The 27278-nt window shown below is 34.6% G+C and overlaps 1 protein-coding gene across 1 annotated transcript in view; it reads left to right on the top strand.

Annotated features, from left to right (window-relative positions):
- The first annotated feature begins 1552 nt into the window (after window positions 1-1552).
- Window positions 1553-27278, top strand: part of LOC143239133 (monocarboxylate transporter 13-like) — a 38281-nt gene continuing 12555 nt past the window's right edge. Inside the window, 6 exon segments of the mRNA XM_076479976.1 lie at window positions 1553-1676; window positions 16112-16616; window positions 17473-17616; window positions 22155-22846; window positions 22849-23239; window positions 23666-23791. Of these exon segments, the coding sequence (XP_076336091.1) occupies window positions 16349-16616; window positions 17473-17616; window positions 22155-22846; window positions 22849-23239; window positions 23666-23791 (1621 nt within the window). The 5' untranslated portion in view covers window positions 1553-1676; window positions 16112-16348.

Below are 27278 nucleotides of genomic sequence, written 5' to 3'. Positions count from 1 at the left end.
TAAAGAAAACGAAACAGTTAAGTATGGTAACTAAATATACAGAATATTCTTACCAAAGCTATTATTTCTATAGAATTCTTCTTTTCTGAAAGTTACAAAACAACTTGATCATTATAAGCATATCAAAGACCCACAAACAGTATTTTTATGTTTGCCAATTAAATTTCAATACATTTATCTAACTCTTTTTTGGGTCTTCCAAAGAAATTCCCCATGGTGGGCAGAGCACAGATAGCCCTTTGTGCAGCTTTGTGCTTAATACAAACAATAAACCAAAAAAATTCATGACACTACGTCAACATTTAAAAGACTACTATAAGCTCTCAATTAGCACAAAAGTATAAATCAGAAAAATGCGGTAATTTTAAAGATATTACACGAAACTACTTAAGTTCTTATTTGACTTTACTTTTAGCTAATAATGCCTGATACTAATAATATTTTATTATTTGCGAGAAAGTCAGTTTAATATTTTGTGTGGGATATTTATTAATAAAGAAACATTATTCTTTTCTCTACTTTGTTCACTTCAATGCATAAAAGGTACTATGTGATTATACATTATATAATTTTGTTGTATTTCATGTTGATATTCACATGATCAAGAATGGATACCCTGAAAATTTCAAACTGCCATAAATATATTATTAAATATTATATTTGAAGGTTGTAATTTAAATTTGGCTAGAGGGAGACGCAGGTTGTAATAATGACGATAAGGCAGGCCTAGAAAGTTCTAAAGTTTAGAAATTCTAAGAGTAAGCTATATAAGGTTTATTTGTTTGGGAAGACATATACATAAGAAGTTCAGTGAATGGTTAAAATGTCATTTGTCGACATAACTTATAAGTACCACTGTCTATAAGCTTGTAGAAACACAGTTGTTATAGTTATCTGGACCAGCTGTTGAATTATTTTCACCGAATCCACTAACGAAAGTAAAAGTTTGTAATAATATTTTTGCTCTTTCATGTCATTAGAACGAAATTTGAAGTTAAAGTTTGAAAAGCAAAACAAAAAACGTTTCACTTAATTATACACAATATAATATCTTTATTTTTGCTAAAAGAACAAACCCTTACGGGCCCCAGTGGTATAATGGTATTTTTGCGAATTTACAACGCTAGAAATCAGGTTTCGATACCCGTGGTGAGCAGAGCACAGATAACCCTTTATATAGCTTGGCCCTTAACTACAAACAAATCTGTTTTAAATTTTATATAAACTTATGGAAATCATTTAAATTGAATATTAATGTATCTTTACTAAACAGCCACAAAGAAACGATAAAATTTTTAAACAATAAATTTGTTGATTTCATCTACAGTAGTGAATTTCATCATGAAGCTGCAAATAACATTAGTTTCATTCTTTTCCAAAATTATTTTGAGCTTGTTTTACTTATTTGCATTGCATCTAAACTTTTTTTACGTAAACTGATACAAAAAAAAAACAGATTGATTGTATACACTATTTGATGGCATCGCCCATTGTACAAAGATATTTGTGAGTCAATGATATGCTCTGTTCTTGTGTAAGTTCTCGCAGAACAAGTGAAATCGCGAGAACAGCTGAGTTCTAGTTAAATAATTGTATGTTAGGTTGATCACGCAAGTCTGATAGACGGTTTATTGTGCCAAGCGAGTATATTTCATCCTTTTTTGTCGCTTGAAAGGGTAAGTAGTTGAACTATTCAAGTAATTGTTAGCTTATTCTAATTCAGTATTGTTCAGTAGATATTGCTCATTTCTTCATTTACAAATTAGAAACTATTTCTGCGGGTATTCTCAACTTTTCTCTGACATTCTCTGTTACAAGAGCTCTGAACTACGTATAAATGTTTGCAACAATTATACATTTGTATTAAACACAGATTATAGTATCCCCTCCATGGAAAACAGTTTTATACAAACACGTGGAATACAAATTAAGTTTGTTCAACTTATTTCAACATAGTTAACAGTTAACTGATAACTTATGTTATAAGACCAAACTTTCAATGTTACAAGTGCATGACATGATTCATTTATCATTTGAAATATGTACATTACGTAATAATAAAAATAATCATATTTTTAAATGGCCCAAAATATTACAAATTTAAAATCAGAGCGATATATTGCGTTTTATTTAAATCTTACACTGGTATACGTGTATTGTTTTAATGTATAACTAGGCGAGAACACAAGGTATAATCTACAATATCAATATAAGTTCAGTGGGCTACATTGCATCCAGTTAACTAGCAGTGGGAAAGTTTTCCTTAGGATGTTACAGGAAGAAACTGAGAGTTATTTTTTTATTTACTCGATATTAAAAAGGCTTAACATATTCCTACATACGCAGTTTTTCTGTAACCGTCATATACATACCCAGAATTGTCCGGAGTACACAGTTATTTTGTGTTTTTATTTATTCTTATCTGTGTACAAACACACACACACATATATTATTTATTTTCTTCAATTTTAAGAAGAAAATATTTGCAGTGTGGAATATACGGCTTATATATTTGTAAGCGAGTAGATTGTTTTACGCTTGCTGTCGCTTAGCAACATTCAGTTGGTCTCACCTGCTACAAAGAGTCGAATTAAAATACACAGTTTCCACTACGTTGTAAATGTTAACGATAATTTACACACTAAAAATAATACAGTCGTAGAAATCATACATTTAAAACAAAAATAAGCCATTGATCACTCGCTCTCCCAGTAGGAAAAATAATATACAGAGTGAAGAAGCAAGACCATATATTTGTGTGTTTTTCCAATGAATTAATATATTGATTCCTTTGTCCCTTTAATACATACCGTCTCAGTTCCAGGTCTTGATCAGTATACCGTAGATAAAGATATACACGTGTTTGAAGTTTTGGCGTTACTTACATTTTCTTATTAAAATTTATATATTAATATCATTTTTACAGATAATTATTCACTCTTTTCCAAATTGTTAATTTTTAGAAAGCGGATTTCGGTGCCCGTGGTTGACATAGGACAGATAATCCATTGTATAACTTTGTGCTTAACTGCTAACAAAAGAAACTCTAAAAAGGTTTGGTTTTGAATTTCGCTCAAAGCTACACGAGGACTATCTGCGCTAGCCGTCCTTAATTTAGCAGTGTAAGATTAGAGGGGAGGCAGCTAGTCATCGTCACCCACCACCAAACCTTGGACTACTCTTTTACCAAGGAATAGTCGGATTGATGGTCACATTATAACGGCCCTACGGCTGAAAGGTTTGGTGTGACGGGGATTGGAACCCATGATCCTCGGATTATGAGTCGAGTGCCTTAACAACCTGGCCATGCCGGGCCCACTAAAAGGGAGACCTATGATTTTGTAAGTGATCTCACATGAACCCTTGATAGATAGTAAGGATGTGAATGTTCTAAAACTAGTTGGCTTTAAAGGAATGTTTTAGAGCATTTAGTACAAATATACTTACGTACATAATTTAATCCAAAAATTGTAAACTTAGAGTAAAATTCGACTAGTTTCCAGAGTCTGAATACCTCCGTTCGTTGTCTGTAACAGACACACAAACTACCAGAGTACTTCGTTGAAAATGTTTGTACGTGACACGATTTTACTTGTTTGTCATCTTCTTTTTTTTAATTATATAATTGATGACATAATGACGCTGGAAAAACGCGTCATATGTGATAGTGTATGCTGCTATAGTTTATTTCTTTCCTTTCTTAATAAGAGTTTATAACATTGTGGGTCCGGCATGGCCAGGTGGGTTAAGACGTGCGACTTGTAATCTGAGGGTCGTGAGTTTGAATCCACATCACACCAAACATGCTCGCCCTTTCAGCCGTAGGCGCGTTATAATGTGACGGTCAATCCCATTATTCGTTGGTAAGAGAGTAGCCCAAACGTTGGTGGTGGGTGGTGATGACTGGCTGCCTTCCCTCTAGTTTTACACTGCTAAATTAGGGACGGCTAGCACAGATAGCCCTCGAGTAGCTTTACGCGAAATTCAAAAACAAACAATAACATTGTGATTCTATCTACTTCCTGGCTTTAATAGTGATTTTCAAATACAGCCAAAGCATGTTTAAATATAGATTTTTTCCATAATACTATATTCTAGTTATATGTCTATTTATTCTTTTATTTCGCCCGGATAAAAAATATATATTGTGAAATAAATGACTTTCTGTGACACTTCAGAATCTTTTCAATCGAGTAACTAAGAGTGTTATTAACGTGACGGTCAATCCCACTATTCATTGGTGAAAGAGAAACCAAGAGTTGGCGGTGGGTGGTGATAACTAGCTTCCTTCTGTTCTTAAACTGTAAAAGTAGAGACGGCTAGTCCAGATAGCTCTCAAATAGCTTTGTGCGAAATACAGAAATCAAACAAACAATCTAATATAACCCATCCATTATTGTTGTCACCCCTGATCATAAAGAGGAGTCTGCATGAGTTAATGAAAGATGAAGTCCAACAGCTGCGCTGTCTCGCATCTGTTCATGTTCATGAAATGAACTTATGAGTCAGTTGAAAATTTTCTGTAAGGTGAAACATACTGCTTTAATTACTAGGGGTTATAGAAACAGGGACGGATTTAATGGTGAGCTAAACCTGACAGGGCCCCTATCTACTTTCGCTTGAGGTATATTTATATTGGTATGAATAGAGCCCACTGCCCCACTTTTTTTTTCTTTAGCTAACTAGGTATTTAGACTTAAATTTGCCCCTGCTTATGCAGTGTAAGAAAGTTTCATACGTTAACTCATCATATTGTTATCCAGTAACAAGGACTAAAGATTTACTGAATGTAGATGCTCCTGGAAACTGATAACAATCCATGACCGTCATCTCATGGGCGTCTCAACTGACTGTTAGACGTTTCCAAAAAGGTCTCAACAGTGATGCAAATCTATTGCCTTCTCCAATATTCAAGGGTAAAGAATTCCCGGGTTACTTCCTTATACATTTCAGTCTAAGCCACTGTTTTGCATAGTTGGGCTCAAGGACAGGAGGCACAGTATTTGTTTTGAACTTTCGCACAAAGCTACGCGAGGGCTATCTGCGCTAGCCATCTTTAATTTAGCAGAGGGAATGCAGTTTGAGTGTGACGGAGATTCGAAACCGCGACCCTTAGATTACGAGTCGAGCGTCTTAATCACCTGGCCATGCCGAGCCAAGATTTTATTAAAGACCTTTCTTTCCATTTGGTTTTAAGACCACTGTTCACGTAGCTACCATAATCACCTTCATTTTCCCGAACGTTTTGTGAATCAACATTAAAACGTAGGGGTAAAATGAGGTCAACAGTTCTGAAGGTCCCAGATTGCATACTCTATTACCTGAGACCAGAAAAAAAACATTTTAGACATATGTCTATGCATAAATGGAAAAAAGTCAACATCCAGAGAAAGACGTCTTCTAGGTCATACTATTATCTTGGGCCATGATTAACGCTTAACACTGAACTTCTTCTCTTGTCCATTAAGCACTCTTTTTGGAAAATAGTTTCCAAGCTGTGCCACTCTTCAAACTCATTTGCTGCAAAATATTACACAAGCCCGGAAAAGCACGGTAATCAAGAAAAACAACCCTGGAATAATAAATCCTGTGGTCACACCATCAAAATGCGACCCTTACTACCTTACTTTATGATGCTTCCTGTGGGAAATACTATTTCAAAAAACATTTTATAATTTATATAATGCATAAGAAAAAAACATAATTTCAATTTATGCATGCTTAGATTCAGGAATTAACGTAGGTGTGTTTATGAGTTTATAAAGTCTATTTCTTTTATCTGTAGAGTTTTGAATAGCCCCATTACAAAATAAACTAGGTTTAAAATGGGCCTACTATAAAAATCAGTAGTTGAAAGGCTTTATTCTATCACCAATATTAAAAGAGACTATTAATAGGCGCTTTAATTTAATATACTGTACTTTTAGCTTACTTTTGATATTACTTGTGGTTTCATTTTTTTTATTTAAATATGAATTTACATTATCGATAATTTTTTCTTTTTTATCGTAAAAAGTTTGATAAAACAACTTCCAGTGATTAATCATTGCTACTTTTAAACAATTTTCTCACCGTATGTTTGTTTGTTTTAGAATTTCGCACGTTTGTTTTAGAATTTCGCACAAAGCTACTCGAGGGCTATCTGTGCTAGCCGTCCCTAATTTTGCAGTGTAAGACAGCTAGTCATCACCACTTACCGCCAACTCTTGGGCTACTCTTTTACCAACGAAGAGTGGGATTGCCGGAACATTATACGCCCCCATGGCTGGGAGGGCGAGTATGTTTAGCGCGACCCTCGGATTACGAGTCGCACGCCTTACGCGCTTGGCTATGCCGGGCCCAGGTTATAATAGTATATTAGGTCTCTTAACTTATTTGTGTTGTACAACTTTGTGAACATTATGGTGGTTTGAATTTAAACTAGGTCTCAACAAATTTGTATTGGACAAGTTTAAGAACAGTTCTGATAGTTTGATTTTAAATTAAGTTTCAACTAATTTACGCGACACTAGTTTAAGAACAGTTGTGGAAGACTTAGTTCAAAAATAAAAGTGAATTATTAACACATCTTAAAGGATTAAGCCTTTAGTTCAATTAGCGGAAGCGCATTGGATGTATGAGAAATATATGAGTCAAAGCCGAACAGAAGAAAGAAAAGTGAAATTACCACATTGCTTTGTCTTATTATATAAGGACCGAATGTAAATACTTCTTTTATTTTGTAGAAATTTAAAAGCGAATGCACACTTTACATTATTTTAAGAATTGGCAGAAGTAAAATGATATAATTTTATAACCTTTCTTAAACGCAGAGCCTGCCATAGGCAGAATTGTAGCATATGTGAACTTTGTATTTCTCTGTAAAATGGAAATGAACTACTACTTAACTGCAATGTTGATTTTGATGAACATATTGTAGAAAACACAAACGAAGGCCAAGAAAAAAACATTATTAAAATCTGTTATAAACAAAACACAGAAGTGGCTGAATACCAATATTGCGTAATGATGTAAAAGCCCTTTAAATGAGTCTTAGCCACAAAATATGGGTTCAGTTTCGCGCAATGCTACACGAGGGCTATCTGCGCCAGCTGTTTCTAATTGAGGAGTGAAAGGAAACTCTTGGGCTACTCTTTTAATAATGAATAGTGGGTTTACTCGTTACGTTACAACATCCTCACGGATGGACAGAGGACAGATAGCTCATTGTGTAACTTTGTGCTTAACTACAAACAAACCATACTTAAGCTATGTCTACAGGTATGTTAAAAGTCTTTATTAGCACGTATTTTATAAATTAAATGACGTAACTTTAAATAAACTGATTGTCAGATAAATAGATATTTTCTCTTGCATTTAAGTAGGCTCCTCAGTGGCTCAGCGTTAAGTCTGAAATTTATATCTTGCGATGGTCACAACACAGATAGATAGCTCATTGTGTAACTTTGTGCTTAAAAACGAATAAACGCATTCAAGTAATGTAAAGGCTAAGGTATTAATACAAGTTTATGATTAGGTCCATCAGTTATTTTTTATTCAATCAAATTTTGATATAATTTATTCTCTTCCATATTGCTTTGATATCCTTGTAAGGATTTCTTGTAGTTGCGAAAATATTAAGATGTATAGATAATATTAAAAGAAAGTAACCCCCTTTTGCCACTTTCTTTAACGATATCAACCCATTTTGTTTTGGGTTTTTCAAGTTCTTCCTCATAGTGGCACAGTGGTATGTCTTCGAAATTATACTACTAGAAACCGGACTTCGATACCCTTGGTAAGCAGAGCATAATTAGCCCTTTGTGTACCTTTGTGCTTAAAAATAAACAACAGCGTATCTTAGCACTGTGGGTGGTACAACAGAAATATTTTCTCATACCTAAGGAAAAGCAGACCAAATTTTTAAAAGTTCATTTCTCACCAGAAGTTATTGGAGAAAACACTAACCGCTTTACAATGTTTTTTATTTGACTTTGTTTCTTATTTCAGTTATTAATAGCTTCAAAAAACAGTTATCAAGTTTAGAAAAAATGTAACTTTATTAGTTGTCATTTCAATTTTAAAAATTGTTAATTTGTTTGTTTGTTTGTTTTGGAATTTCGCACAAAGCTACTCGAGGGCTATCTGTGCTAGCCGTCCCTAATTTAGCAGTGTAAGACTAGAGGGAAGGCAGCTAGTCATCACCACCCACCGCCAACTCTTGGGCTACTCTTTTACTAACGAAAAGTGGGATTGACAGTCACATTATAACGCCCCCACGGCTGGGAGGGCAAGCATGTTTGGCGCGATTCGGGCGCGAACTAAAAATTGTTAAATACCTACTCAAAAAATATTAGTTCTACTATGCAGCTTTTAATTTAAATAGGGTGATAAAACACCACAATATCTCAAAGAATACTTCTAACATTCTGTCGTGTTTTAACCAACTTTCTCATGATTCACATATATCTTAATATCACACGCATGACCTAAACGGGTCTTCAACTGTGACTCTTGCTAAGTAATGGCAGAAGTTCAGATGAAGGGGTGAAAGAATGGTTGGGTTTACAAATGACACTACTGTACACCGTAACTAATATATTATTGAAACACTTCTTCCTAGAAACCTATATTGAACCAGTTAAGAAGGAAGCGTTTAACATCATTATATAGATAGATCAGTATAAAGGAAGTCTTTGTAAATAATAGCGGTGTGACTGTGATGTTTGTTTCATTCCACTGTTTGGTCTAGAGTTAGCAGATTTTTCGCTTTAAAACTTGACGTTTGAAATCTGTACTTTTAAGGTTCAAAGTACTATTAGAAAATACTAAATGATGAGGAGATGACTAGAGATATCAAAACAATTACAGATAGAGGTCATGAAGTGAAAAACAGATTTAGAAGATTACATCCAGTAGTGAAGCTAAAATAACATGTATTGAGGTAACACTACCTTATTTTAGTTGCTAACATCAACAAGACAATTCCTAAACTTTAACGAAACATTGACACACATGAAGTACTGAAAACTAGTCGTATATTTATGAAATCACGTTATTCTGTCGTTTTGGTATTCATATGTTTGTTTGGAATCAAGCAAAAAGCTACACTATGGGCCATCTTTGCTCTACCCACCACGGGTATCGAAACCCGATTTTTAGTACTGTGAGTCCGTAGACATACCGCTGTAACACTCGGAAAGAAAGGTCTGATACTTAAAAATTACAGTGAATCTTAAAAAGAAGCTAGATTATATTCCCTTAAACTTACCTCCAAGCCAGGGGGTGAAAATTTCTAGATAGCAATAATAAAATAAACAAAAGCCTGTTAACCTAAATCAATTAGAAGGAAATAGAAAGAAAACGTTTAGTCGAACTGAACTGATGAGTTGAAGTGAAATGATTAGAAAACATTCAAAATCGTCTGTATCGAATAGTTATTTAAGAATAGAGGCTTAATGACAAACGTTTTACGTTTAGAAATGTATGACACATCGTTACATATGATATTATACCTATTTCAGTATTTTTATACCTATTTCAGTATTTTTATACCTATTTCAGTATTTTTATACCTATTTCAGTATTTTCTATGAAAACAAAACAAAACTATTTACAAACTTCAAGCCAATCTAGAGAAACGCCCTCAGTTATCAAATGAAAGCCATACTAATGAAGGAAAATTGGCTGAATCAAAAGTCATTGCAACTAAGCACAGCAATTTCTAGTATTAACAAGATAATAAACGGTTGAAGTTGACGAATATTGACAAGCCATAATATCATAAACTTTCAGCTATGCCGTGAAATCAGTTGCTGTTTTCATGAAAAGAAAAAAAAACATAATCAAAGCAATAACACATACCCATATACCTGTCAAATCTCCAAAGCACCTTTAATGTATATTTGTGCCTGCCTTTGATTTGTTTGAATGATTCCCTGAGAGGTGATATGCAGGTGCGTCAGAGAATCTGCAAAAAGTTTGTCAACATATGTGGTTTAAGACTGACTTCGTAGTTCTCTTTAGACGTTTGTCACGATGAAAATTGTGAAATGTAACAATAGTGCATGATTCTGACCATCGAACTAAGTATAACTAACGATGGAAGAAGTAAAACCAACGACAACTCTGGACATGGAACATTGTTCTAATAAAGTACATTAGTCCTCGCACAAACTTAATTGTTCTACAAGGTTTGGTTGTTTTGAATTTCGCGCAAAGCTACACGAGGGTTAACTGCGCTAGCCGTCCCTAATTTAGCAGTGTAAGACTAGAGGGAAGGCAGCTAGTCATCACCACCTACTGCCAACTCTTGGGCTATTCTTTTACCAACGAATACTGGGATTGACCGTCACGTTATAACGCCCCCACAGCTGAAAGAGCGAGCGTGTTTGGTGTGAGGGGAATTCGAACCTGCAATCCTCTGATTACCAAACAAGTGCCTTAACTACTTGGCCATGCCGGGCCATTCTACAAGGACTATAATTTCTAATTTTGGTAGAAGAAAAATTATATTTTATCTAACCTTTAGGTAAAGTTACATGCTTTAGCTCTGAATAAAATCATTATGTAACTACTACCCGTAATGAATATCCGAAATAGCTTGAGTTAAACTTATATTTCCATGTGAACTTTGTAAAAACTGTTTGAATATCACTATTTTTGTAACATAAACTCACTAAAACTGCCTTTAACGAGTATTGTTTAATACACCAGTCATATTTACAGCATCCATTTACTTAATCAGAACATCATATTCTAGCAAGTTGTTAAAAATAGTGCAGCTAAAAAACAAAAATTGAAATCACCCATTAGTGGTCAAATATGGTGCGCAAAGTAATTAAAGGAGTATTGAAACCTGGTTTCTAGCGATGCAAGTCCACAAACATATCGTTGTGTCACTGGAGGAGGCGAAGTTTGTATGTTAACGATTTACATGATGATTTATCAAATGGTTTGAAATGTATCTCATAACGACTGGTAGGGGTATTAACACTTTTACCAATAAAGCAGAGAACGACGTTTCGACTTTCCTAGGTCATCTTCAGATTAACAAAGAGGTCGAAATGTTGTTCTTCGCTTTATTAATAAAAGTGTTAATTTTAATACCAGCCGTTCTTAGATAAGTTTTTATTTCAAGTAGGTTTCTCGTCATCAAGAACCAAGAATAACTTCACCACTGCTATTATACAAGAAGTGTAGGTCTGAAATGTAGGTCTATTATACAAGAAGTGTAGGTCTGAAATGTAGGTCTATTATACAAGAAGTGTAGGTCTGAAATGTAGGTCTATTATACAAGAAGTGTAGGTCTGAAATGCAAGTAAATGGTCATTTAGTCTAAGGTTGGTGAAATTTGTTAAAACCTTTACTGTTCACGACATTTCATTTAATATGTAGTATGATCACCACAAATAATACGTGTAGTCTGGCACTACTGTTTTATTTTTACACTCAAACTGATATTTCGATAACGGTTTGCTTGTTTGTTTGTAGTTAAGCACAAAGCTATACAATTGACTATCTGTGTTCTGCCCACCACGGGTATCAAAACTCTGTTTCGAGCGTTGTTAGTCCGCAAGACGTACAACTATGCCACTGGAAGGGGGCAAGAGTATTAGAAATTGAAGATAATGGTAGTGTTCATGGGTTGTGGAAGGTGGTTCGATTTGGTAAGGCGTTTGAGCAAATTCACCATTGGCTTAGAAGTTGTCCAACATTCCGGTAATAGCACTATGAGAGACATTTAGCTAATGCAGCAATAAGCAAGTTTATGCCATTTGTCCGATGGATCTTCACATGAATGAAACATTAAATTGTCTTCTTCGAGGCCTAATCTTGGTTCATGAATAAAATGGAACATTTACAATATTGTGATTCCCTTCAATGTTACGTTTAAATCACATCTGTGTAAGGCAACTACACTATATATAGTATAAGCTGAATGTCTATCCATTTATATTTCCGATCATATTACTGATCACAGGTTGCTTGTGTTATATATTGTATAAGAATGAATGGAAAGAATGATTGACGATGTTTTAACAGTGACTTTGGCTTGTTATAACTATGGTTTAAAAAAAAAATTATAATTATCCTTCAGTTGCTTTATACAGTGTAGCAGAATTATTTAATGTATTTGTAATGGGTTATTTGCAAACATTTCCTGATTTGTAATGTGCAAAATATCTCAATGAATTACCTGTGCACCCAAACTAATCGCTGGAAAAAGCTATTAAGCAAAGCACCCGTAAAACTGTTGCGATGGTTTCCATGTTTTCGTTTCAAAGAACCCTTAAAACAGTTGCGATGGTTTCCATGATTTCGTTTCAAAGAACCCGTTAAACAGTTGCGATGGTTTTCATGATTTCGTTTCAAAAAACCCGTAAAACTGTTGCGATGGTTTCCATGATTTCGTTTCAAAAAACCCGTCAAACAGTTGCGATGGTTTCCATGATTTCGTTTCAAAGAACCCGTAAAACAGTTGCGATGGTTTCCATGATTTTCGTTTCAAAGGACCCGTAAAACAGTTGCGATGGTTTCCATGATTTTCGCTTCAGTTTTATTTACTACATTACTTTCACGCACGCCATTTAAGCTACGATTTTCTACAGCCAGGGCCCGGCATGGCCAGGTGGTTAAGGCGCTTGACTCGTAATCCGATGGTCATGGGTTCCAATCCCCATTACACCAAATATGCTCGCCCGTTCAGCCGTGAGGGCATTATAATGTGACGGTCAATCACACTGTTCGTTGGTAAAAGAGTAGCCCAAGAGTTTGGCGGTGGGTGGTGATGACTAGTTGCCTTCCCTCTAGTCGTACACTGCTAAATTAGTGACGACAAGCGCAGATAGCCCTTGAACAGCTTTGCGCGAAATTCCAAACAAATAAACAAACAGTCTCGCAGGCATTATGTATTAGTTAGGTCGGTAAATCCTAGTCTATTTGAAAAAGTTTACGCGGTCAGATAAAGAAAATCACGTAGGCATGACTTCATTTAATACTACTACCCGTAAAGTAAACAACAATGTATTTGTTTGTTTTTGAATTTCGCGCATGTCTACACGAGGGCTATCTGTGCTAGCCGTCCCGAATTTAGCAGTGGACTACTCTTTTACCAACGAACAGTGGGATTGACCATCACATTATAATGCCATTTCCCCCGGCTGAAAGGGCGAGTAAGTTCGGTGTGATAATAATGTAAAGAAATGGTGTTTATAGTAGCGTATAGAGTATGAAACCGTTATAAACTTTCAACGTATGACACAGTAACACATCGATATGTCTGAGGATTTATACTGCTAGAAACCGGGTTTCGACTCGTGGTGGGCAGAGCACAGATAGCCCACTGTATTGGTTTGTGCTTAACTTCAAACAAATATACAAATACAGTTTTACGAGTTAAGATAAAGAAACTTACAAAAACGAAGAATAAAAATTGTGGTAAAGAAACAATTAGCTAAAAGGTGTTTATAGCAGACTATGAAACGAACCAAGACTAAATTATTGCAAAGTAAGATAAATGTAAACTTGTAATGGAAACAAACTGAATGCGTGTTTTCAGAAAGTGATAATCATATGGTTTTCAATGAACTACACGTGCGTATTTTAGATCTAAGTAAGTCGAGAAAACTCATAAAAATTGTATTTAATATAATGTTCATTTGTTAGGAAGTTAAAACCAGGTTAAATGTTATTTGAGTGAAATACTTTGCAAATAAAGAACTAAAGTTAAAATCGAAGGCAGTCAAAGCCAGTCTTCACGTGATGAAAACGACACTATGTACCACGCAAGCTGCATTGAAAAGTTTGACTAAGCAAAACCAGGTAAGATTATTCTCAGTTGAAAAGTCAATATGCATGTTGGACTCCTCAGACAAAGGCCTTTCTCATTATTTGAGATATGTAGCGTTTGATCGTGTTAAGTTTCAGAGAGTGAAACGAAAGTGTGTTATTTATACAAATAGTTCAAACACCGTAACTATCTGTTCACTGATAATGGTATCAGTTTATATCGGATTTTTCTTATTATTCTGCCATTATTTAAAAATTAGTCAGTTGAAATCATTTTTATTATTCTACGAATGTTTTAGCACAATTGAGGTACAAGCCTGTATGCACATAAATACATACTTGGGCAATTTTTTGTACAGACATGTAGCTACGTATCCAGTGTAAATACAAGCACATGTTTATGATCACGTAAATTTCGTAAAGGTTAGGCATGACCTGGTGAATAAGGTGTTCGACGCGCAATATTACGGCCACGAGTTCGAACACCCCAGCACTGAAATGTTAGAAAATGTCACCCTTTCAGCCGTTGTGGCGTTATAATGTAAACATTAGTTCTACTGTTCGTTGGTAAAAAAAGTACCTAAGAGTTGGCTGCAGGTGGTGTTGACTAACTGATTTTTCTCTACCACTTGTAAGTTGGGAACAACTAGCACAGGAAGTCCTCGTATAGCGTTGCGCGAAATTCGAATAAAACTATTTCTCATCTAAATACTGGCGTATCCATTTTTCTCACGTTATTGTATTGATCGTTGTCCCTACTTTATATTAGATTGTGTATTGGTTTTGTTTTACGCTGTTGAATTCAACTCACAATTTCAGACATTTTCCATTGCTTTTACTAGATTTTCAATTGTTTCTCTTTGTATAGGGCCATATAAAGTCTGATACACTTCAACAAACGTACCAGATTTCGTAAAAACGTTAAAATCATTTTTGTCACTATAAAGAAGATCTGTTTTTTAGCGCTTATTATGCCAAAAAGCGCGGCCTATTTGAAATCTCAAATCGGAAATATATTTGTGCATAATGTTTGTTTGTTTGTTTTGAATTTCGCGCAAAGCTACACGAGGGCTATCTGTGCTAGCCGTCCCTAATTTAGCTGTATAAGACTAGAGAAAAGGCAGTTAGTCATCATCACCCACGGCCAACTCTTGGGCTACTCTTTTACCAACGAATAGTAGGATTGACCATGACTTTATAACGCCCCCACGGCTGAAAGGGCGAAAATGTTTGGTGCGACGGGGATGCTAACCCGCGACCCTCAGATTACGAGTCGCACGCCTTAACACACTAAGCCATACCGGGCCCATCGTGCATAATAAAAACGTAAACTATGTCGTTATTACCGCTATTAGAAATAATTTTATGTAAAAAAGACGGAAATAAAATAAAGCATGGGCACTTAGATGCATGATGCTTGAGAGATATGTGACAAAGAAAGAATAAAAGTATATTTTAATGAAAAAAAATCGTTAAGTTTCCGAAAATGACATAAAAATACTCTATAAAAGAATTTAATTGCTTATACAGGACGACTAGCGCAGATAGCCCTCGTATAGCTTTGCGCAAAATTAAAAAGCATACACTTCAATCATTATTAAGTACACAAATTTGAAGTACTTCAGAATGATCGTACTAGTGATTACAACATCGTATCTGTTCTCAAAAATAAATTTTACTGCCTGTAAAAGCTGTAATTGTAGTAAAGTGTACTTAATCAGTATATTTGTTTGTTTATTCGGAATTTTGCGTAAAGCTACACGAGGGCTATCTGCGCTAGCGTCCCTAATTTAGCAGTGTAAGACTATAGGGAAGGCAACTAGTCATCACCACTCACTGTTAACGGTGGGATTGACCATAACATTATAACGCCCCTATGTGTGAAAGGATGAGGATGTTTCGTGTGACGGGGATTGGAACCCGTGCTCTGCAGATTGCGAGTCGAGTTCCCTAACCACCTAGTCATGCTAGGCCGGGGTGAACAGAGACAGACGTTTCTGACCGCCACTGGTTATATACTTTATATGATTATAAACTTTAACCTAAATTACCGTCACGCTATGTTGTTGAATAAATAATACACTAAAACTAAATATTTTTAAAATATAAATTAATTTGCACCTAATATATATTTATGTAAACTATAGAAAAATATACAAAGTAAAATATAAACATTGTAAACAGCCATAACTCTTTGCAAAAACCTTTTACATTTTTATCTCACCTAGTTTCCGTATCCTTCGTTAAATATTTAGAGGTGGTAGTTTTATCACCATTTGTCGGTGTTATTGTATTTGTTATATCACGAGTTAATACATTAAATATAACATTCTAATTACAGGCAATTTTACCGAGCTTTCAGTCATACAACGGCAACAATGTACGACTAAACCGTGAAAATCGTTCTCTGACCTACGTATACGATTTACCAAGTTATTCTGTTCTCTTTCAATGATGGATATGCCGAACATTTATGCCTAAATTGAGCCTTACCTGTCGGCTTTTATTGAACTATATTTAATTGCTTAAACATATTTCGCGAGTGTTACATGGTGTGTATTAAATACAGTGTAGCAAAATGGAAAAAAGCGAAACGGAAGAGCTGTCTCTATCAAATAAAGATACGGAAGACGACTCGCCTGATCCTGAAGAAACTACATTTTTACCACCAGATGGCGGCTGGGGATGGGTAGTGGTTTTTTCATCATTCATGATCCATGTTCTAGCTGATGGCGTAACATACACATTTGGAATATTCTATGTGGAATTTTTGAAATATTTTCATGAAACCAAAGGAGTGACAGCATGGGTTGCTTCAATAATGGTCGGCGTAACTTTTATTGTAGGTATGTGGTTTGCTGTATATTATCTTCATCTAAACGTTTAAATAGGCGAATTTTAAAATTTTACACACGGAAATAATTTATTCATTTATTAAAGTACTAAAAGATATTAAGTCATGTCTGAAGGATTAAAGAACTGATATAGATTCCCGTAGAAAACATGACGAAGTGAAAATAAAAATATTTGTTCTGAAGTCTGCAACGTGTAAGCATGTAAACTTAGGTCTAACTCGGATAATATATAAACCATTTCATGAGGAATCTTCATCCAGAACGTAACGTTTCAGATAAAATATTTAAATGTGAAACATCCACTGAGTAGCCAAATTTTGTTGTACTGACGAAAAGTGTGTGCTGTTCAATTAAAACACAACAATCAGTTAACAGTATTAAGTAACATAGCGGTTTCGCGCTTGATAATATTGCGGTGTGCAGAAATACTACGAAATTTTAACTTTCTTATGTTATAAAATTTTTATCTATTATTAATCAAGGTAGTTTTTTTACGTAATATACAGTCTAGTCACGAGAAAATAAAGTTAACTGATAATGGTTACTGTAATTATTATTTGAAACTTCTCTCGTCTGCTTTCTCAAAAGCAGCAGAAAATAAAAATAAGCCAGTTTATTAACAGACAGAATATTAACACATATAAATTACAGAAAATTATGCACTTATTTGAAATCACGTTATTTTGGTTTTTGATTTTCTGGTATTTTAAAGGTTTTAAGTGAATCATAACGTAATTTTGTAAAAAAAAATGCATTTGTAAATTATATCTTTATAAGATATAATATTCTCTAATATTAATCTTATTTTTCCTTTAATACAACATTTTCTTCTTGTGATTTTTTCTAGGCCCCGTAGCCAGTGCTCTTACCAATAAATATGGCTGTCGAGTTGTGACCATCACTGGTTCTGTTTTAGCATATTTCGGTCTATTTATTAGTATATTTTCTCCAAATATAACGTATCTATATTTTACCATTGGTGTATGCACAGGTAGGTTATTCTTCTGCTTCATTTCTTTGCAATAACGCTTAAAAACACAAATGAAATTAAAATCGAAATTTCTGTGCAATTACCAAAGTAGTCCCAGCATGGCCAGGTGAATAAGGCACTCGACTCGTAATCCGAGGGTCGCGGGTTCGAATCCTCGTCACACCAAACATACTCGCCCTTTCAGCTATAGTGGCGTTATAATGTGACGTTCAATCCCATTATTCGTTGATAAAAGAGTAGTGGGTGGTGATGACTGCAGCCTTCCCTCCAGTCTTACACTGTTAAATTAGGGACAGCTAGCGCAGATAGTCCTCGTGTAGCTTTGCGCAAAATTCAAAACAAACCACTTACCAAAGTATAATTTTTATATTTTTCACACACGGCGTATGAGTCAAGAAATGCTAAAATGTTGTGGATTCCCCCCCCCCATAACTTTGGGATAATTCTCATTAGTTGAAATTGCAGACGTTTGGTACTATTTTTACTGCGATCTATATATCCTGATCGATTCGATATACCATTTGACATGGAGGTTCTTAAATGTATCACATCCCTGACAACGAAGTACAAGAAAACATGGTATTAGTGACACTGTTTTCCAAGAGAAAACAGCAACCTTTCAGAGACACATTGATGCCCACTGTGTCCGAATCAAAGTACTGTATTACACTTAAATATACAGCCTGCAAGCTCAAGGTGCAGCATAAAGATGACGTTCTCAACTGATGTCATTAGTTTCTAAAACACAGTCACAGAAGAGCACAAAGAGCTACCATCTCATAGTAAGTGTTACCATAACTCTGTGCTTTTCTATGCACTTCTCCTTGGAAACAAAAATTCATAAGTTTTGAAATATTTTTTTTAATTTGTGTAAAAAGAAAGCGTGAGAATTTTAAAAATCAATAGACATTTTTTAACTTAAAAATTTGAGCATTTAAAATATTTAACCAATAACTTTACAGTAAAAAAACCTCCCTTGGCTCTTACTAAGCGTGCTAAAATAAAATATTAGTGATAACACTTAGGTTACAGGTCAGACCTGTGAGGCCCGGCATGGCCAGGTGGTTAAGGCACTCGATTCGTAATCCGAGGATCGCGGGTTCGAATTTCCGCCACATCAAACATTCTCGCCCTTGTCGTGAGGGCGTTATAATGTGATGGTTAATCCCACTATTTGTTGGTAAAAGAGTAGTCCAAGAGTTGGCGGTGGGTGGTGATGAGTAGCTGCCTTCCCTTTAGTCTTACACTGCTAAGTTAGGGACGGCTAGCGAAGGTAGCCCTCCCGTAGCTTTGCTCGAAATTCGAAACAAAACCAAAACAAATCATACCTTTGGTAGAGCTAGATTTCAAAGGTGTCGAGTTCGAATTTGTAGGATACGACAAAATATTCCTCGCACGATAAGTCGTAGATGCGCTGCAAGAGTGAAAGTCAATTCCTTAAAGTGGGTGGTAGATACTAGAGTGTTGATGGTTACCTACTTCCATAGTTAATAGACCCTGGTAGACAATCTTAACGACTGTACGACAAATATAAATGTAGCAATGACAATGTGGCAATTTTAAATCAATAAAATTAAAAGACACTTTAAAGTTCTTCCAAATTTTTCTTTCAGATCTATTATAATTTAATCAGTTGACACATATTAGCATGGCGTGACGAAAATAATATTGTAAATACGCTATATATATATATATTTTTGTCCATTTGAGATTTTTAAATTCTTTTTATTTTAGCACAATAGATCACTTGTACTTTTTCCATCACAGGGAGTCAAACCCCAGGTTTTATTTTTGTAAGTTCGCAAAGTTACTGCTGGCTTACAGGGAGCACAGAGTTTTAGGCCATTAATTATACATGCCCAAAGATTTATATATGCATTTCGCACAAATTAATATTGAGGTTTTCGCCATTTTTAAATTTTTAATATGACTACTGCTGACACATGAGTACTTACAAGATGGCCCGGCATGGCCAAGCGTGTTAAGACGTGCGACTTGTAATCTGAGGGTCGCGGGTTTGCATCCCCGTCGTGCCAAACATGCTCGCCCTTTCAGCCGTGGGGGCATTATAATGTGGCGGTCAATCCCACTATTCGTTGGTAAAAGAGTAGCCCAAGAGTTGGCGGTGGGTGGTGATGACTAGCTGCCTTTTCTATAGTCTTATACAGCTAAATTAGGGACGGCTAGAACAGATAGCCCTCGAGTAGCTTTGCGCGAAATTAAAAACAAACAAACAAACTTAATATCTAAGTTAAACAATTATCTTTGTTATAATTAAACACTTCTCTAGTGGATACAGGAGGTTTTAGAGGTACATGATATCTATGTATCTCGGGTAATACATAAATGTAAGGTGATTTTGGATCACTGGTTCTCAAGCAGTTATAAAGACAATCAATTTAAAATTTCTTTTTTAAAATTAATTAAAATTTGTTCAGTTTCTTTTATCTATTTTAGTTGGGTTGTTACTTAAAAATGATAATGTTCTTGATCACTCTTTTTACTTAAATAATCACAGTACTTCATTACCGTAACAGTACTACCTTGTCAGCTTTAGTAATAACCACTTTAATAGAGGAATACCTACGCTTGATAAAAAAACAACAACACAAGGACTAAATGTATACTTATGCTGAACTTAGTTTTGTTTGTGACGTCATCAACTGGGTGTATTTAATCGTCTTGTACAATTGTGCTGAGCACCTGATGATGCCTTGTTAATTGAGGCGAAATATAATTTTTAAATGATATATTTTCTATCCCATTTCATCATTTTTGTTTTAATTCTAAGGTTCAGGAAAAGTTATTACAGAGAATAATTTTGAAAACACATACCAAATGAACGTAACAGACAAGTAGACGTATGTGAACGTAGAAAAATAAAATTATGTAATATTAACATTGTATTATGTAACCAAACTAATTAAGCTTCTAATCTCTCTACTTATGAGCTTTCTGATAGGGTGAAAGACAACGAGACGATATGCAAGAGAATAAGAGCAAATAAGAGCTAGAGAAAATGTAATTGAGTGAGAACTGTGTAGATAACTTCTATTTATAGATAGATCAAAGTGTGTTATTCCACAATTTTTAAATTATATACTTTAACCATTTTTATATCTGCATAATCCAAACCAACCCGTCCAGGTTTATACAGATTTCTGTATAACCTTCTTGTATAAACTAATTTCTCAGAAAGTCCACGCACAACCATTTGCACATTGGTCTGAGACTTATATATGTAACCTTCCATATGTTATGAAATGGTCAAATATGATGATACTGAATCATCACACATGTAAATACAATAAATTAATAAACATTATATGAGGTTTTGATGAAAACTTACACAGGGTGTAAAATTAGTACAATACATATTTAAGTACCATAAAGTTTGAGTTCAATAAATCCAGGTATTTCTACATCTCTGCACAACACTTTACTAAAGACATTATTGTAGCTTTAGCCTAAGATATATTCCAACGCAAACTTTCATGGAATAGCCCAGAAAATCCAAAGGGAAAATGATACCTTTGGAATGTATGTGACTAGCCCAAGAGTAAAGCAACTGTATTCCAAAGCCATATAATCATATCAGTTGGTTGCGTATTGACCACAGTTGATATAAAGTAAAAGTAGAATCTAATTATTAGAACTGTATTTTAATATTGTTTAGTGTCTTGTGCGTACTGTGATGCCACCAAAAGTCACGTAATAGCTCTTTCTAAGGCAAAATATTCATACATTTGATCATAAATATACGTCCAAGTTGAGGGCTTAGAATTTCTAATGAGGATTTGGAAAACAAAGGAATATGGATTTACTTGGTGAACCAGAACCACCAAAAACGAGATCTATAATAAATCATAACTTATTAATGGTAAGAAAAATATGAGGACTTGTAACAGGTGAGCATCTACAGACAAAACAGTTAGTTGTAAAAGCTGTCCATGTGCCCTAGGCACCAGTATGCAACTTAATCAAAAAGCATCTCCATTTGTAAAAGGAACATAAGTCGCATGCACATAAGTTATTTCCACAAGATATCCAGTCAATCATCACATACACTTTAAGTAGGTCTGTAAAATGACACGGAAAGTTATTTTATACCATATGAAGATATATTAGTCAAATCAACAAACACAATGTCTATGGATATCTGACTGATCAGACTGTTGAAAAGAGAGCCAGAAAATCAGTTATCTGCAGTAATATTAAAATAAATACCCACATACCATACAGTCACACAAAATAATGTTCTCTTAAAATTCTAATTGAAATAGTACTTTTCTGATAATTAACAATTTAAATATACATATACTTATCATTTATTCTTTAAAAAAATTAGTAGAATATACTGTCATGCTAACAAATGTATTAAGTTATGCATTTTGTGTACTGTTAGGTATAGGTAATAATGTGTTCAGTGATAGCTTCCACCTCTTAAATGACTCACATTAACTATATTGGATCAGGTTTAGAAATCTTTAAAAAAACATTTTATATTTTGACGATGAAGTTAATATTTTCTCTTTTAGGAACTGGAATAGGCCTAATGTATCTTCCAGCCATTGTTTGTGTCACTTGTTATTTTGAAAAAAAGCGTGCCTTTGCTACTGGAATTGCTGTTTGTGGTTCAGGATTTGGAATCTTTGCTTTAGCTCCACTAACGGATTGGTTAGTAAATTATTATGGATGGAAAGGCGCAATGATGATTGTATCTGGTATACTACTCAATGGTATTGTTTTTGGAGCACTTTATAGACCCTTACAAGTAAGAAAACCACCTAAAAAAAGTCACACGAGAATCCATGTTTCTCAGTCCAAACCAAACAAGCTTTGTAATGAAACTAAAGTTGAAACTGACGATAAAAATGCAAACACATTATTTTATGAGAAAGAGAGATATGTGGTGAATGTTGACAACGCTATACTGAAACATTTTCAATCCTATCCAGACATTTTGATTGAAAACAACTTTAACTTCAAAGGGAAATTCGCAGCAAACCGTAGAAATAGTACTCTTTCTGTTGTACGTTCACCATCACCAGATAATAGTAATGGACTTTATCACCACCACCATAATCAACAAGAAACGTTATACCATAAAGATATTTTTTATAGTGCAAGTCTTATGAATATTCCTAAATTTCAGTCATCTCCAGTAGCAAATACTACAAGTATTATATCTATCCCTAGAGAATTTCATCAGGAAAAGAATGGAAAATACTGAGGTACTTTCATTATTCTAATGAGATGAGAGATGCCTTACATAAAATGATCGATTTTTCTCTTCTTAAAGATATCGTTTTTCTTCTGTTTGGATTTTCCAACTTTTTTACCAGCATAGGGTTCAATGTTCCTTATTTGTACATCAAAGCTAGAGCTCTGGAAATGGGTATTGCAGAAGACGAAAATGCTAGCTTTCTTCTCTCTGTGATTGGGATTGCTAATACTGCAAGTCGAGTAATCTTGGGATATCTGTCCGACAAAATTTGGGTGAATAGGTTTTGGTTGTACAACTACAGTCTGATTATCTGTGGTATTTCAACTGCTTTGAGTTCTTTGTGCAACACTTACATACTGATGGCTGTTTATGCTGCAACATTTGGTGTAACAACAGGTGAGAGACATTATTTTAATCAGCGTCTTTTAGGGTACATTATTTATGATTAGTTTTTTAAAACTATATGTTTGCAATGTGCTTTTGAATATTTATTTCTGAAACACGTATTTGAACTGCATGATTAAACGAGTAGCTACAGTATGTAGCCATATTTTGTGTCTGATAATAAGGGTATAAATCTCAATTCCCTTTTCATGAGTTATTTTGCTTGTTTGTAGTTAAGCACAAAGCTACCACCACGGGTATCGAAACCTACTGTAGGGGGGCTAATTAAAGTGTCATCAAAATAAATTACAAACAGCATTGAATTTTCACTATTACTATTAATATGAATGTTAATTTTAAGTTTATGATAAATTAGTTTGATTTGATATTGTTATTTATGACAGAGATCATAATTATGACGTAAGATTCTTCCTGCAGGTGCGTATGTAAGTCTTACTTCCATCATCTTAGTGGATCTTCTTGGGTTGGATACGTTGACAAGTGCTTTTGGTTTGCTTCTGGTTTTTATAGGAGTTGCCTGTTTTATAGGTCCTCCAATAACAGGTGAGTTTTAAACAAGCTAAAGACATTCTATAAGATGAAAGTCATTAAATATGTTTTTGTAAGATATATAGCAAAACAGAAGTATTTGTAATTTCCATCCAATAACGTTCATGTAAATACAAAAAGGAAAAAAAATATTCCTGTTGACAAATTTACTCTACTACAGTATCATTACTGTATGGGTAAGAAGATCTGTTTATGTTTTAATACTGTGCTACGTTATTTGTGAACATTGGCCTAAACTTTGTGTCAAAGTGAACTTAGCTTGTTGAAATACTGCAGAATTAATAAACTAATTTCTTATTATTGTTGGCATTATTTTTTTACCAAATGATAAAAGTAGAACACACATAGACACTCAATTATAAAAAAAATTGCAACATTTCATACAACTACTCTCATCTGTAAGTCTATTCTACCAAGTATGGAAAGTCTCTAGGTGCTAGTACTACTCTTATGAGTTCTAGATCCAGTGTCTTCATTATGATTATTAACTCATTTGTAAAACAGATGAACTATAACATTGAAATTATAGCTTACAACACTCTACCTTTTCTGGAGTGTATTTTACTTCTTGGCGGTACAATGAATACTCTTTCTATTGTTATTAAAAGTCCAGTCTCTGATGTACTAAATTTTGAAGCTAGCCTAACCTCTCATCCATGCCTCTGCATAAAGTTAATCCCCAACAACACTTTTCTTCAATATTAATTACTCGCACATCATGAACAATAGAGAAGTACGTCATGGTAATAACTCCTCTCAAATAATAACAAAAAGAGGGAAGTGACATGAAGTGAAACTGCGGCTACTGCAACTGAGACTATGAGGGATAAACACCTGGAATTAATCCAAGGAGACAACATCTTAAGGATGAGTCTTCAAACTGAGCTAGTAAAGGTATCCTCTTGAAGCTATAGATGCGACATTTGAATATACCTTTTGTTTTATACCTTCTACAGAAATATTCTATTTTTCTTTATCATCAAGTTTTTACACTGTCATGGCAGCAGCATATGGTCCAGAAAGATAGTAACATTTCTAGTTACTTTGATCTCTTTATTAGGTAATATTTCATCTACTCACAATGATATTTCATAATAAAAATAAGGTATATAATTGGTTGAATGGACTAGATGTTGTTGTTGTTTTGAATTAAGCACAAAGCTGCACAATGGGCTATCTGTGCTCTGCCCACCACGGGTATTGAAACACGGTTTTTAGCGTTGTAAGTCCGCAGACATACCGCTGAGCCACTGGGGGGCGAATGGACTAAAACTGGAACATCCTTAACTAGCTGATTATGACATATCCTGAAAGTGATAGCTGGCCATTGCTGTTAGAGAACAAATGTTAGGAGGTGATACAGTCTACTGGGCAAGAAAAGCATGTTAAATTATTAGATTCAAGCATGCTTTTTAGCTCATTTCTTCGTTAGCCAACCAACAGAAAGGACCTATTTTCGTTTTGGAAGATCAGCGTGCTTAGTTTTTGAGTATTTAATTTTGAGAGAGAGGAAGAAAAGAGCCTTAAACTCCAACTAAGAGAAAAGGGCCTGTCTACTCATTCACTGTAGGTACACACACTGTTTTTGTGCTTATTATGTGATCAAAGAGTCTGTTATTTTGTTCAAAAAGTGCCTAGATTCATTTACACAGTAAAACGAATCTCAACGAATTTGTCGCTCTCACATACATTAATTTTCATAAATTGCCTACATGAGCTTTGTTATCATTTTGGAATAATCTGTTCAACACTTGTCGGGAAAATATTCCCACCCACGAACAACATACGGGATCATAATATAAAGTAGGACTGGAAAATCAACAACCTCTAACGATAGTTTGAGAGAAATGCAAGGAGATAACTAGTTGTGGGAATGGAAAATTTAAACCACGAGTAAACAGATGTTTCAAGTGTAACATGAAAGGAAATATTTCCCAAAACTATAGACAAAAGCTATATTATATAATTTATGTAGTAAGTACAATAGGGAAAAACATGCTATTCATATTGGTTTGTTTGGTTTGTTTTGAATTTCGCGCAACGCTACACGAGGGCTATTTGCGCTAGCCGTCCCTAACTTAGTAATGTAAGACTGGAGGGAAGGCAGCTAGTCATCACTACCCACCGCCAACTCTTGGGCTACTCTTTTACAAACGAATAGTGGGATTGACCGTCACATTATATAACACCACCACGGCTGAAAGGGCAAGCATGTTTGGTGTGATTACGAGTCAAGTACTATAACCACTTGGCCATGCCGGGCCCAGCTATTCATATTGCTACTCATTTAAAAGGATTTATCTGAACAAGATTAACCAATTTTCTAGCTAAAAACTGTAACAATTATCAAACATTGATAGCTGCCTTATCCAACAGATGCGGAGTGACACACGGAGGAAAGAGGCATGAAAGTTGAAAAATATAACACAATGGGGAGTGACGCACGGATGAAAGAGGTATGAAAGTTGAAGAATATAACACAATGCGGAGTGACACACAGATGAAAGAGGCATGAAAGTTGAAGAATATAACACAATAATGTTATGGTAAAATCAAGGAAGCACAAAATCAAATCAATTACAGGATAAAGAGTTTCGTAAAAATAATTGGTAAATGTAAAGACTAAGTTTTGTGGTCTGAAAAGAATCAATTCATAGATGTCATAATGCATTATGAAATGAGAATTACCTTGAAGCACAGCATGTGCGCATCCTTGATAGAATCTCTTCAGTTGGTGACGGAATTTGAATTCATCAAACTCGCAGTCTAGTTTTTTGGGCATGAACTTGAATCTTACTTTTCAATGTTGTAACATATTTTATCGTTGATTGAGTTCCATAAACGCCCACAGACATATTTTCAGCGGGGGGGAGGACAAAACCTATATGTAAGAAATTAGTTTTCAGATTTCAAGTCAACAGATTGAAATACTGTGTTTTGTGTGCTTAAACGTGACTACAAATTTACAGTTTTCATAAAAATTACTAAAATAGTTAGTTTGATTACAAGTTTAAGTTTACGTCATAATATGTGCAACTTTTTATGAAATGTAAGGAAAAAAATGCCCCTTCCTGCAGGCCCCCATGATGACTTCTTTTATATTGTTTCATAAACATGGTAATGCAAACAGTTCGTGCAATAGCAATGAAACAGTTTCTTTCTTCTATAATGTTTGTAGAAGACTACATTCACTTTGACATAAGTTGTAGGCTTAAATTCACAAACAACGTTGCAACATGAATTTCGAGGCTAATAACTATACCTAATTTACAAATTAGTCTATATTTATTTATATTGTGCTCTTCTTCCACTGACTACACAGATTTTGTCAATCTAGTTTTTCCAACTCCACAAAGCCCGATGTCACAAAAGATACTTTTCTGTAGGAGTTTAATAAACCTAACACTAACAATTCATACTAAATGTTATAACTTAGCGTTTGTTAAAAAGCACACACATTTCGAGTATATGTTCTAGTTCC

The sequence above is a fragment of the Tachypleus tridentatus genome, chromosome 13 (assembly GCF_004210375.1).
Source record: "Tachypleus tridentatus isolate NWPU-2018 chromosome 13, ASM421037v1, whole genome shotgun sequence".
In the NCBI taxonomy this organism is placed as follows: domain Eukaryota; kingdom Metazoa; phylum Arthropoda; class Merostomata; order Xiphosura; family Limulidae; genus Tachypleus; species Tachypleus tridentatus.
This window is presented reverse-complemented; position numbering and strand designations above follow the sequence as displayed.